We start from the raw sequence: 15389 nt of genomic DNA, 5'->3' as shown, positions 1-15389 counted from the left end.
TCTCCCACAACTACTCTCGAAATCCTTCAACATGAAAATCCTCGCGTGTTTCCCTTGTCCACATTTTTTTTGTCGGTAAACCACCCCCTTTTCAAACCAACGACCATCCCAATTTACAAAACCATTTTATATAACTTTTACCTCAATTGTATATTTTGTGGTATACTTTGTGAAATTGCATTGTGTAGTAGCATTGCATGTGCATTGTACATAAATCATTTCATTTTGTTCATAACTCCTCTGTCCACACCGCTCATATTTTCAGATTTTCATCATGTTAAATTATTGTGTGAAAAGTTTTACAACTTCATCTCTCGAGAGGATACAAGATATATACAAAAAATATAAAGATCCAGATCCTCAAATCCTCAACAAAGTTTGTTTTATTTTATATACCAAACACTCCTTTTAGAACTTTTTCTTCACAAATATCCCTTATACCATCTCACTCCTCTTTTCCCACCATCGAGTTGGCCAATAAGTGAAAAGTGAAGAATTATGTTAATTATCAACTTCTGAACTCAATCTGCGCCTCGCTTCATACCTCATTCTAACCCATAATCAAATTCTCTTTCGTAATCACTCTTGGGATATGCACGTTTCCTCCTCTGTAAGGAAAAACCTAATTGAAGAGGTGAGAAAAAAAATCATGCAAATCACCCTCAAAAAAAATATCTAATGAAGCTGAAAAAAAGTAGAAAACAGGGGTGTTTATTCTGAATTTTAAAAGAAAAATATCAGAAGAAGAAGGAGGAGGAGCAAAGATAAAAAAAACATGACTCAATTCGCCCTCTAACTTATAGATAAAATCATACGGGGTATTGGTAAAACCAAGAGAAAAAAAACTGTACCTAAATTAATGAAATTTGGGAAAATTCAATCGTATAGATCTTCGACTCAGATTATTGAAAAGAAACTCAATGGAAATTCCACGGGTAGTGTTATCAGTAGAAATCAAAGCAAATCCCATTATTGGTCAGCTATCGGTAAAAGTGGTCTAATTACATACAGAAATACCCACTGATAAAATTCACTCTCGACTTGGACTATAAAAGAAGGTAAGAACTTTATTTGAAGCATCATTAACCGGTGAGTGGTTTTCTTGAGTGGCATAACTTAAGTAAAAACGTGAGAAAATGTTCAAGTTTGTCATCATTGCTTCACTTGCTGCAGTAGCTTTTGCTAGTGGTAAGTTTCTGATTAGATTTTAACAAACCCTTATTATTTATACTGCATGTTCTTGACTCTAAATGTAGAGTTCAAAGTGTCTTTATAATCAAGGACAAAGTTTGGAAAATATAACTTCAAAATTGAGGAATATCTACTTTTGCAGAACTTCCAACCCCTCATGATTTCATCAACGGAGTCTATAACCTGGAAAATGAACTAGGGATCACCGAATATCTTGAAAGTTTCGTTGTTGGCGGGAATACGGCTTCTCCTGGTCAATTCCCCTATCAAGCCTCACTTAGAACCAGTGGCAATGCACACTTCTGTGGCGGAATCCTGGCTAATAACCGATGGGTTGTATCTGCAGCCCACTGCACAGTTGGTCGTACCCCTGGCGGCACAATTGTCGTCCTAGGCGCTCACTCAAGAACAACTGGAGGTTCATCGTTTCCACTGACCCGAATTGTGAATCATCAACAGTACAACCCAACTACAATTGCTAATGATGTTTCTGTTGTGCAAACTACCAATGCAATTGTCTTCAACAACCTTATTCAACCTATTCCTCTGGGGTCCGCTTTTGTCGGTGGTGGTGTTACCGCTGTGTTATCAGGATGGGGCCTTACTTCCAGTCCTGGAAGCTTAGCAGCCAATCTTCAATTCCTTCACGTACAAACTTTGACCAATGCCAATTGTAGAAACAACATTGGAGGAAATGGACATATGGTCTTTGACCACAAAATCTGTGCTGGAGGAGTTGTCGGACAAGGAGCCTGTACGGCTGATTCTGGTGGACCTTTGGCAGCTGGTAACACCGCTATTGGCATTGTTTCCTGGGGCATACCCTGCGCTCGTGGTTTCCCAGATGTCTATGATCGAGTATCATCCCACCGCAACTGGATAATTGGACAATTCTAAGAAAAGGATAACCGACCCTCCAAGGCTTTACATATCAAGACAGAGCTTCGCTTCTGGTATGAAAATGCCTCGATAAAGCAAACCATGTCAAATTACGATAACAAAATACCCGCAAATACTTATCAATTATACGTAATTACCTTTGAAACAATTACAATGATTCAGCTATAAAACTAAACGTGTTTTTCTTAAATATCCTGGCTTCAAAATCCACGTTTTTCCCCCTTGAATTTGATTAATTTTAATCCCCTATCATTAGCCATATATTTCAATTTGCATTAAAAATACAATTAAAAACGAAAAGAAGCAAAGGAAAAAAAGAAGAAAATACGAAAAACACTACTGAAATTAAATAAATCCTCTTCCTGAATCGCAACCTGTTGGCCAGATTGCGCATACATTAATTAAAATCACGGACTATGGAGGAGTCAACAGAGGTGGAATATTAATATAGAACCATTCGCTATCTTATCTCGCGATAATCACAGCAAATACCACACTTTATCATCCACCCACTCTATTGTCTCACCATAAACACCCGCACAAATATCCAATGTGGGATGATGTTTAACAGATTGTATACCGCGTAAATTCACCCGCATTTCTAGTAATTAAAATATAGAATTTTTATCCCTATAACGACAAATTATTATCTCCCCCAACACACATTAATAATGTCTTCCAGTTTTTTTTTGTTTTTTTTGTTACAGACTTTATTATAAGTTTGAAGAAAAAAAAAGTCAATGTTCAAATAATACTTTGGTAGAAAATGCAAACAAATTTGCATTTTGATATCACATGGCTCTCAACATCTTTCATCTTCTCACAATCCAAACAGAAAGTCCACCAACAGCAACAACAATGAAAAACTCAACTCAAGAAAATTAGGTTGAGTGAGAAAAAAAAATGCGGAAAAGCACACAGATAGATTATGCTGGCTTTATGTCACTTGAAATTCTTAGCATGTCTGGTGGTGAGAACGAGTTAATATGCCTCCGCCAATGTGACTCACAATTGAACTTCCGACTTTGCGTCAAACAAAAGTTCAAAGGGGTTCAAAATCGCCGCTTCCCGTACAGTGATCACCGAAACTTTTAATACAATCGAATAATCAAATAAAGTACTTTAAATTTAAAATTCACGAATTTAATAAACAAATCAAATTTTCAAAAAGAAAATGAAAGAATAGATCTAAATTCTATAGAGTTATTTTCTTAAATCATAAGTCACTAAACCTTAAACGCTGAATGTTGACTTGACACGAAGTATAAAGATAAATCTAAGACGATGAACTAGAGTTTTCTAATATTAGAACATCAAACAGAGTGAAATTAAACAATGGAATAGCACATTCGGAGGTATATATTCGACTTTACAATAGAATAGAGATATTAACTTTTACCGGTTAAGTCCTACTGAAAAATTGTGTAATACTAAAGTGTAGTACCAGCAAAAGTACCATCACTGAGAGAAATCCGAAAAAGTTAAAATAACATTCTGGAAATGTTTATTTTACCCTGCATTATTGATCCAAAATCGGTGTAAATATTACCCTTTTTACGTGTATTGGGGGTTAAAGTTACCCTTTTTCATGCTTATTTAACCCTTAAAAAGGTGTAAAATTAACATTAAAAAATGTTGATATATTTTTACACCTAAAAAGTGATACAGTTATGAGGAAAAAAAGTTAATCGCACCCTCTTTTTTTTCTCAGTGTAATAGTTAACACTGTTGCATTTCCGAGTTACTACCGATTTAGGCTTGTTGAATTTGACCCTGAAAAGTTTACAACTTGTTTTCGTATGAATCAACAATTGCTCTACTTCAATTCGTCTTTGCAGTGAAAGTTTATTTGGTTCCTTTACCCAAGAGGATTGTGTTTATGCACATGCAGCAGCAACTATCAAAATAAGTGATACCCCAACCCCATCCTCTAATTTTATCAAGGACGCAATAGGGAACAGTGGGGTAATTTCGATCACAATTTAATTAAAATGCTCAGGGAAAAAGAAGCCTATTGCATTTGTATTTCCATATAAGATAAACCATTCATACTTTAATTGACTCAAAAAAAAATTTCAATTGGAAAATCACATGTGGTAGAAAGAGTACACTCTTGTGAAATAATACGATGAGTAAGATATTACTGTTCGTATTCATTGTTTTCTGAATCGTATTACAGACAATTCGAGCAATTTTCCATGCGTGGCAACTGTGATTCGGTCAGTTTTCGAGCGAAACGCGAGAGAGAGGCATGATAAAACACAGCAAGTGTTTTATCATGCCTCTCTCTCTCGCGTTTCGCTCGAAAACTGACCAAATCACAGTTGGCACTCATGGAAAATTGCTCGAATTGTCTTTAATTCATTGTAATGATTCAGAAAGCATTAATACGATTCAGAAAACAATTAATAAGAACAGTAATATCTTACTCATAGTATTACTCTACTAGAGTGCACTCTTTCTTATAAACGTGATTTTCCATTTAAAATTTTCCATACTATACACCTCTCTTTCCTTTTTTTCTTACTCTTAGACAGGGGTGCTCTGTCGAAGAGGTGTTCCTTCGACCCTATACTATTATGAACAAAATATCCATTTCGACTATATGTTTGAAACGTATCCGAAAATATAAAAAAAAAAATAAAAAAAAATAAAAATAATTACTGAAGAATTAGAGATAAAGAATAGAATGTTTTTAAAAGATGTAAATTAATAGAGGGTCACTGAAAATCATTAGCCAATATCTCCAACCTTTTGACTTCTAAACCGGTAATAAACGGTTTTACTTTACCTGTTAACGTTCGTGTGACATTCAACATAAATTTCTTTTACGCTTAATGAGTGCGAGTTTTACATTCAATTTTTGGTCATTGATTAAAAACATTATAAATGTCACATGATTTACTAATTCATATTACCGTAATTTGTCCTAATCGATAATTTACGATTATAGGCAAACTAATAGAGGTTACAAATATTATGGTAAATAAAGGAAAATGGAAACTTTGAGAATCTCTTGAGGATTTGTGAAGTGCAAATTCCTACTACATGTAATATAGTATAGAATTTAGTATAATTCCGCTATACTGGGGTGTTGCTGATCCATGTGATATGGATTATATTTGAGAGATGGTGAGCGAGAGGCTGTGAAAGATGATCTCTTAAGCATAGCAAAAATACACAGTATATAGGTATAAGGAATTATTGATCTTTCATTCTACTTCTCACACTCTATATTCAGATTAATATCAGGTCGTGTATTCCATGGGGCAAGGGCAAGTCTTCCTTTTGGGTATTGGGGAGTTATTATGGTTGGCTGAAAGTGAAACTCTTCATTTTCTCCATCTTCATCCCCTAACCCAGATAAAACCATCATTCATTTTCTCATTCAAAGCGAATTGTGCCTTCTTTCACACTTTTTTTTTGCTGATATGAGCCTAAGCCTTGTCTTTCGCAGTTGAACTGATACAAGAAAGGCATGTATACATGGTGGCATCAACAGCATCCCTTTTCTTAAGGTGCTGATGTAGAGGACCATCTCACTTTCTCTTTCTTCCTCACTCACGCACCAAAACGCCAGAGAACTTTTCTTGTTCTCACAACACTTTTTTATTATTATTACATTATTGCTGTGGCATCAGATGGAAATTGTGTATACAATAAAGAATCTTTTTCCCTTGTTCAGAAGGACTCCTGCTCAAACTGTTGGGTCACGCTTAATTTATTACGATAAATTTTTTTTCAGCACTTCCTTCATTCTTTTTCTTTTTTTACTCTCAGTGGGTGGTTCATCTCGAAAAGCACCTCACAAAAAAAAATAAGAATAATATTTGTAAATATTTACTTTGTAATTCGCAGTGGTTTGAGAGTGGCGCTTCAACATCATACAACAACAAAAGCCAACACGAAAACACCACAAAGCATTTTGAGCTAAGAATTTGTCATTTAATTTTTATCTAAGCTTCCCGAAGCTTTCTCATCACACTTTATGAACTTTATTGGAGAAGCAAACTGTGAGGCAAAAAAAATCAGGCGAGTTTCTTGTGGATACAACTGGGAGGATTTAATCATTTTTTTCTTCTGAGGGAGTTGGAATTTTGAAGAAAATTATTTTCATTTAATTACACATTCTGGAATGGTGCAAATATAGAGTAAATGTAATAGCGCATCATCTCAAGCAGAAAATTGTGCAGCATTTAGTAGTGCTTTACCTATGGTCAAAATATAAATTCTGAGTACGTGTTATAAATGCAATTTCAACGAGAAATTTATGTATTTTGCGGTGAATTATATCAACTTGAGATAGCTTAACTTTTCTAAATCGGGGAGAATGGGGCAGTTTCAGGTATCACTCATGTCTTCAAAAATTAAAAACAAATAATTTCACAAAAATCGTGCTGTATACATATATTTACAAGCTCCCCTATACTCAACAGAAACTAACTGAACTTAGCAAGCTTGAGTAAGGTGAACCTTTACAGCTTCCTACAGAAAATGATGTCGGAGTTTCAAGATTATTTACTGAATGCTACACAAGCCGAGTCAATTGTACCACTATGTCAAAAAATCTCTTATATTGCCTTAGAATCGTATTCCCAACTCACAAAATTTCTGGAAATGAAAATTTCCAGAAATTTCTGGAAAAATGAAAATTTACTGATCATTTTTACAAAGCTGCCCCAATTTGCTCAGCTACGTACAAAATTTGTCTACCTTCATACGCCTTATTTTTACCATAAATACTGCACCTTTACACAAATATTTTCACATCATTATTTAGGTGGATCATTCATTTACTCGTTTTAACTATTTGTAAGAGGTATCATGCGTTTTAAAATCACATTTGTGCAATTTTTTTAAGAGATGTTTTTTGTGAAAAAATAAAAAAAAAAACTGCGCCCTTCGAGCAAAAGATTTTTACGTAAATATTAACCCCTATAAACACACTATAACTTGTATTAATTGTTTATTTTTCGAAAAGATAATTCAAATAAAGATAGGTTAAAATTAGGTAATTTGGAACCATTTACAATTTGGGACATTTGAGATTTTCTCATTGTTTCAGATGAACAAAGAGAAAACAAAGACCGCGAAATAAAAGAAAAATACGATTAAGAAGATCAGGAATAGTTTCTATTTATTTTGAATATCTAAAACAGTGAGAAAATCTCAAATGTCCCAAATTGTAAATGGTTCCAAATTACATCACTTTACCCTATAAAATATTACACAAAATTGTAGTTTTAGGGCCATTTTTTATTTTCATTTCCTAAACTTAGGTAAAAAGCCTAGGCTCCAAATTTTTCAGGATATATAAAATGTTGGACTAGTCATTAGAATATATCGACGACTTAGAATATAAAACGAATAAGTCGCGAATGGCCAACTTTACAGGAGAGAAATTTTAACTTTACGAATAATTAACTTTCCGGTATAATATTCACAGAGAAGGTAGAGGGTGTCAAGGATTACCCAAAAAGCGAAAAAAACGATTTTTACAAAAAAAAAAAAACAACTTATTCGACTTATATTCTGACAAGTCGATATAGCCACGTGTTAGATTAATTTAATAAAATAGAAAAAACTACTTTTACGAAACTGCAACTGTACGAAGCTGCAAAGGTTCCCCTTTAGTAATTAATGGACTCCTTGAAAAAGCTAGAGCTACCTGAAACTACCCCAACGTCCCCTTAGTGTTTCACTGTTCAAACTTTACAGAGACAGCAATAAATAATTTCCCTAGTTTTCGGAATATTCACCCACAACCACAATTTAATAAATCTTTCGAATTTAGCCGACCGTTAGCACAACTCGTGGCAAAACAGTTAAGCATACCCAACTTCAAGTCAACAAAATACTCCTCCCCGTAATTTTATAGTTATCTGAAATTTGAATACGCTGGAAATAACAAATTGATACTCCATTATCAAAATTCATAACGCAATCCAGTCTCATTCTTTATTAATCAGATAGATTCAAGTTGGTCTTCATTCTTTACGAATATATCTTTATCTTTTCGTGATCAACTTCTAATTGAATTTAATTTGAGCTATAAAACGTAATATCAATTTCTTAGGGAATTATAGATGAGTATCTTTAAAAAAAAAACAATAAATTAATGTAGTTCAACAAAACTTTAATATTGAACTTTATGTGCGTCACTATTCCATTTTAGAAGCTTTTTTTCTGTATTACTATTGTATCTCAATTTTTCAGCTGATAATTTCCCCTGGGATACATATATTCTAGTTGTGCATCTCTCTCTCATTTTACAGTTTTCGTTTGAGATTGGAATATGAGGAAGAACGAAAAAAATCGTGTAAAATATTCAAAGTCACATTGCAGAAAAATAACAGTTGATTTCCGTACTTTTTCCCTCTCAATAGAAATACATTTATAAATGAAAAGTTGTTGATTTTTTCAATGACTTGTTGCCTTTGTCATATAGTTACAAATTCAATTATTCTCTCTTGCATTCCCAATTATCTTGTAGAATTACAAAACATTCACACAGGATTAATTGTCTCCATGTACTTCAAACCCTGAAAAGGATAGCAGAGAATTTTCAGGTGGAAAATTGCATCCTCTTCATTGTTGACACTTTGTCTCTCAATTCATCCTCAATGTCTTTTAAAATGCTCTCCCTCTTTCTCTCTAGATTTTCTTAACATCATCAATATTGAGAATGTTTTTATTGTACATAGGGAAAACTCATATAATCTCACGAAGAATGAATGTGATGAAGATTTTAATTAATTAATCCGTGACATTGGAGTTTCAACACTATATAGTATCTTGCGACACAATACCAGACAAAACGTTGAGGCGGACGGGAAAGTAGAAGAATGTGTATTACTGTATATGAGAGAATATGACAATATGTTACAGTACTAAAAGTTAACTGGATTTTTACCAATTTACTATGGAATGCAGGAGTTAGTACAAAATACAGTGGAGTACCACATAAATATAATCACGTTTTGCTACAACGAATATTCTACGCAGACATTTGTCTATTTTTACATATTAAACAATACCAAGGAGATTAAATGATATTTTATTGTTTTATTAGTGATAACATTATAATCCACTATAAATGTAGGATCTTGTTAGAGCAGAGAGAGGATGGAGCAGTTTCATATTACGATGGACATGGACACTTCACCTGATTCTCAAACTCCAAAGAGTGAGAAACAGTACAAATATAGTCTCTATATTTTGAGATAACTGCCTTGATAATCTTATTTTGTGGGAAAAAATCATAGAAATGTGGAAATTTTAGATTTTCAGTAAAAGAGAATTAAATCAAAACTATAAAGTTGACGAGATTAAAATGCCCAGATGAGCTTATGTTTGCAACTGGGAATGTGTGCAAATTCGATTGGGAGTTAAATTTTGTGGATAAAAAATCCCGTCGAGACAATTTTATCTATTTCGATTTCCGAAAACAGTTTGATCAATGCTTAGTCTCAGGATTATAAGGTCCTGTGTACGGAGGAGAGGAATGAGGAAGAGTGCCAGCTTCGTTGATCTTTGATGGAAAATCTCGACCTCAGACAAAACATAATAAAATTTCATCGAAATCGCTTAATCAACACCGAAAATATAATCGAAATCGAAAATGGAAATTTCGAGATATTCAACTTGGAATATCGATAAGAATTATGGAATTCAAGTACACCTTACACTGAGAAAAATCCGAAAAAGTTAAAATAACATTCCGGAAATGTTAATTTTACCCTGCATTATTGATCCGAAATCGGTGTAAATATTATGCTTTTTAGGTGTATTATGGGTTAAAGTTACCTTTTTTCATGTTAATTTTACGCTTAAAAAGATGTAAAAATAACATTAAAAAATGTTGATATATTTTCACACCTAAAAAGTATTAATGTTACGACGAAAAAAGTTATTCGCACTCTTTTTTTTCTCAATGTTTCCGGATCACCAAAGATTATGAAATTTTGTCAATTAATACGATAGTTGTTATGACCATTTTAAGGTTAATTTTCTATACTCTAATAGCTCGGGTTAAGGGGCCGGAAGAAGCTAAGTTTGTTTTCAAAGGTCTTATGGCCTCTACACACTAGAGACATTTATGTCCATATTGAAGCAAATCCCCTTCGTCTACGTAGGAAAAACTCTTCAATATGGATATAAATTTCTCTAGTGTGTAGAGGCCATTAGGCATCGTTATAACCAAAACTAACGTGAGAGCGATGCATGCCATGGGGATTGAGTCAGTTAGAAAACAAAATTTGAGGGTGTTTGAAAAAACCGGAAGGATGTTCGACCAGACATCATCCACTCCTGACCACCCATCGATATTTAAACTTTGCCGAAAGCCGCTTGCCGATATCTCTGTCCGTTATCACTCCAGAAGTGGTTACAAGACGAAAGGAACAGAATTGATTTTCAACGCATACCCGATTATATCCGGTTATACCGGGCAGGTACAACCGAATTAGGTGGAAAATTTTTTAGAAACTTGATAAGTACGGGTTTGGCAGTGAATTTCTGTACATACTCTCCAATTGAACAGAAGATTTATCCAGGACAGGCCTGATAAACGAAAATAGGCTTAAATCAATTCTGCTAACGATTTTGCAAAGTCTAAGTTTTCAGCCCGAGTTTGCATTTTCTTTTAAACTTAGGTAGGTCTCTTAATGTTCCACGTCTCAATCATTTCCGATAATAAGCCTGTTAAACAGTGTAAGAATAGATTTAAACCGTTTAAAAGCCGGTAAAAGAATGGCGCATTTGTTCTGAGAATCGTGAACACGATGCTTTTCGCCTTTAAGTGAATTACTAAGCAACAATCGAGAGCAATAACACGAAACCGCCTTAGAGGTATATATAGCATCTGGGTAACGATTTTGGGTATTCCGCAAACCTGGAACACTTTACCATCCCTTATATTAAAAAGAAAAAAAAGTTACCATTTATTGTATTATCTGTATTTTCGTAAAGTATTGTGAAAGCTGATAACTCTAAAGCCACGGCTATCCTACCTCTTCAAATATACTTAAAAAGTACTGTCGGCCATAAAAACCTTTCTGAATATGAGAAAAATTGAGCCTTCCGAACCATTTTTTTTTCTCGTCTTCAATTGGTTATTTTATGAGTTCAAATGGTCCGCAATGGGTGAGCAGAATACAAAATAACCAACCTTTTGTATTATATAACATTTGATATGATGCCCCAAATATGAGGGTTGTCATTTGATAGTTTCAATATTTAGGTCTAATCTCTCATGAAAATTTTATACTCTATCTCCCTTTATCACCAAACCACACACGCACTTTTATCTATGAGGGTGAAATGGTTAGCTAGAGATGTTAATTCCAAACACCCAACCAGAAGCACCCAAGTGGAATCCATCTATAGAGCCTCAAATAAATATTTAACTATGAACTTATCTGCTGGAAAACCTCCACTCTAATACCCTCTCAGTGTAAATCTCAGGCAATTATCACGATTACTCTAATTTTTCACTCTTCGTCCCTCATATTTACCCAACCCACAATGTAATATTTGGATTTACAGTCACACGCAAATATATATACATATAGTGTTGGGGATAAAAAGAAAAATGCCTATACAACAGATATTAATCCGGCATCAAGAGGAAAATCACGAACCCAGAGGTAAAATAATTTTTTTTTCTCTCTGTAACCCTTGAAGCATCAGAAAGCAAAGCTCTAAATATAGATTTTCACAATTGAACGTGATATTTGAATTTCTGACGCAACCCTTAACCCCATATATATGGAAATATACTTCCAAGAACATTAACAAGCGGAAAAACATTTGCAAAAAGAACACCAACATTGGTATTTTTTGTGGATTTAAGAGATTTAAGAGAAAAAAAAGAATTTCAAAAATAATCTAGAAGAGTAAATAATAATATACCTATCGCTCATCTAACATCACAGAGAAATATGTTAATTTTAGATATCTTGCAGGAATTTATCACAAAAATTAAACTACAAAATATTAATCTTTTTATACGCCCTAAAGTTGGTTCTAAGATTTTATAAAAATTTTTAAATGAACTTAACTCTGAAAAGCATTTTTATCTAAATTTATACACTCAATCAATCACATACATAGCCAAAAAAATTTATTATGCAGTCTTCAGACGTAAAGTTTACGTCACTAAACCGCTCGAAGTTCTCAATGAATAAGATATTACCGGAAACTTTGACTGTGAATTGTATATTTACGCAAATTAATCGTATTAAAATCACTACTATCAATTTTATTTAGGGAAAGCCATACTAAAACTAGACTAAACCTCTAGTCTGATCTGAAGAGCGCTTCATAGATTTCCTCGTACAAGAATAGGGTAAGTGTGCCAAATTTCGGCATAGTTGCATGCAAGCGCCGAAGTCTCAAGTTTGAAATGTAATATCTTTAATTGAAATTGATTTTTTATTCCTTCTACTTAAGGAGTGTTGCTTAGAACCTTGTAGACAGTTTATCGTCTTTGTTTACTCTAAAATCATTCTTAATACATTTTAAATTGAACAAAAATGTAGACATAGCTTTGGTGCCCTATTTCGGCCACCTTCATTCTCATAGTTCCTTGTGTCCTTCAGGAATTCTTTCAATGCCTTTTTCACATCATCTTGTTTGTCGAAGCTACATTCTTTGTTATTCTTTTGCATTGTATAATCTCCAGAGTATTTAAAAACTAAAAATTCATGGAAATTCGAGGAACAAAAAAGGTGGCCGAAATTGCAAGCTGCCCGGAATTTGGCGCACTTACTTTATTATTGATTAGTACGTTTTTTTGTAATTGCTTCGCTATTTTTGTAATCAGCAATAAACCAATTGAAAAGGTGGATCATATTAGGGTAAATGTACAAAATTTCGGCCAGCTTGCAATTCCGGCCACTTTTTTATTCCTCTAATTTCCATTAATTTTTAGTTTTAGCATACTCTACAGATTATATAATGCAAAAAATAACAAAAAAAAGTCGCTTCGACAAACGAGATGACGTGAAAAGACATTGGAAGAGTTCCGGTAGGACAAGAAACTATGAAGTTGGTCGAAATAGGCCACCAAAGCTATGTCAAAATTTTTATTTATTTTGAAATGTATTAAGAATGATTTTAGAGAAAATAAAAACGATAAATTGTCTACAAGGTCCCAAGTAACTCTCCTTAAAAAGAAGTAACAAAAAATCAATTCGTAAATATTGCATTTCAAGCTTAAAACTTTGGCGCTTGCATACAACTATGCCGAAATTTTGCACACTTACCCTAATTCCTCAAAAAAAAAATGATGAATTTTTATTTCCATTAACGATCAGGAATATTATCAATATCTCAAAATAAATAAAAATCGACATACACCTCTGTAATACTGGATGAGCGATACAAAATTTTGCCAACCTAATATTTCCGTAAATCCCCCAATATATGGCAAATATCTCAAAATTGCTTTTCAATACACTTTTCTACCTGAAACTTGTAAAATAAATGCAATATTGCTCTCTGTCTCTCTTAAGTTCGAGCAATAATACCTGTAATATTGTATTCTGAAATTTTCCGCACTCATCATGTAATGAAATAATAATTTAAAATTATTAAAAAAAAAAACATTTAAAACAATTTAGGCAGAAAGTTGTTCAAGAGAAATTATATTCTCTAAACCCCAAAACCCTAAAAAAAAAAAAAAAAGACATCACCGCAAAATCCACTGAAGGACAATTGTTACCCTGGTAAATTGAGCGTTTTATTTTACGATTGGACTTAGGGAAAAGTAATTTACATGGCAAAATTTTCTGTAAAATCACAATAAAATGCTGTTTGGTCAAAACACATGCGCCTTTAAATAAAAGTATGTCTAGATAGATACATACTGCATCAAAATAAATTCGTGATTAAACTGGTCAGTGACAATTAAGGGGCAGCATTTGGCCACTAATTTCAATATTAACTAGTTGGTACTAGTTTTTCTTAGGCGTCAAAATATATTTTTAATCAATTATATGCATTCCAAGATTTCATGATATATAAAATAACCACATAATAAAATAAATTATATTTTCCAAAATGCTCGGACTCATGAGCTATAAGTTTTTCCTAAGAATTGGATTGCTAATTTAATTAATTGACCTTAACAATTAGTTCCAAATTTATTTTAAGAACATGTTTTAAAGTCACGAGTTGAAGCATCTTGGAAAACGCGGGACGCTGTTAGGGGAAGTGTGTCAAATTTCGGCCAGCTTCTAATTTCGGCCACTTTGAGTGTTATTTCGGCCATGGAAATAAATTAATTAAAATTACGTATGTTATCTTCGAATAGTCAATGAATTCATTTTGCTTTTAAATATTTATTCATTTTAGGATATATTAACACAAAGACCGTTAAATTTTAGGTATTATTTGAAATTAAATTGCGTTGTAAAAACTCAGTATGGAAAGAGTCTTACAAAAAATGTAACAGATCGATTGTGTTTCTAGCAGTTTTGTGATTTGTGGTGGTGGTGAAGTGCAAGAGGTTTTCCTTCGCTGTTTTTCATGAAAATTGATTAGCTTTCATTAAAGATTCTTTCTGTTTATGTTAATAGTGAATCAATCTTTAAATTTCGGATAAAATTTCCCAGGTGGACCCTGTATTTCGCGTAAAAAAGTATATACTTTGTGAGCGTCTCTCCGGTGAGGTAGTGTTGCCTATTCCGGCAACATCTTTTGCTTTCCTAAACTTCTTATTCATTTTGGGTTTTTTTTTTCAATTTCTGAGTTCTACAATGTTCAGAGAAAAAAACATCGCTTCTATGAAAAATATGATGTGGAAAAGGCATTGGAAGTGTTCAGGAAGGGCAAATTGCTACGGGAATCTGCGCGTAAATTTGAGATGCTACTCTTCAGGTCTTCAGGACAAATTACACGGAAGATCTCAGGGCTTGTGGGTCATATAAACGTATTAAACTAAATATTAAACGCGTTCCGCTTGACATTTTGAAATTTTCTATCCGTTCCGTCAGAAAAAAAGGTGGCCGGTATTTCACACAAAGTGGTCGGAATACTACCCAAAGCAATGTCCATATTTTTATTAATTTTTCAATATTTTAGGAAGTGATTTAAAGAAAACAAAGATGATAAACTAGTTTTCAAGGTTCCACACAACCCTCACGAAAAGGAAGTAACAAAAAATATGAATATGAATTAAAAATATTGCATTTCAAACTTAGGACTTCGGTGCTTATATGCAACTATGCCGAAATCTGGCACACTTATCCTACATCCCTTTTTTTAAGAAGAACCAAATTCAATACAAATTGTTT

The 15389-nt window shown here is 33.4% G+C and overlaps 1 protein-coding gene across 1 annotated transcript; it reads left to right on the top strand.

Moving 5' to 3' along the window:
- Positions 1–1099: 1099 nt before the first annotated feature.
- Positions 1100–2447, top strand: LOC129804133 (chymotrypsin-2-like). The gene is made up of 2 exons (XM_055851216.1): positions 1100–1188; positions 1334–2447. The coding sequence occupies exons 1-2, from the start codon at positions 1137–1139 to the stop codon at positions 2086–2088; spliced, it is 807 nt and encodes a 268-aa protein (XP_055707191.1). The 5' UTR covers positions 1100–1136; the 3' UTR covers positions 2089–2447.
- Positions 2448–15389: the final 12942 nt, after the last annotated feature.

This window comes from Phlebotomus papatasi, chromosome 2, assembly GCF_024763615.1.
Source record: "Phlebotomus papatasi isolate M1 chromosome 2, Ppap_2.1, whole genome shotgun sequence".
In the NCBI taxonomy this organism is placed as follows: domain Eukaryota; kingdom Metazoa; phylum Arthropoda; class Insecta; order Diptera; family Psychodidae; genus Phlebotomus; species Phlebotomus papatasi.
Note: the sequence above shows the minus strand (reverse complement) of the source record. Positions and strands in the feature narration are given on the sequence as shown.

Excerpts from the sequence above, each read along its gene's own strand:
- LOC129804133 (XM_055851216.1), top strand. The coding sequence starts at position 1,137 with ATGTTCAAGTTTGTCATCATTGCTTCACTTGCTGCAGTAGCTTTTGCT. Across the intron at positions 1,189-1,333 it reads TGCAGTAGCTTTTGCTAGTG|AACTTCCAACCCCTCATGAT; the intron begins GTAAGTTTCTGA and ends CTACTTTTGCAG.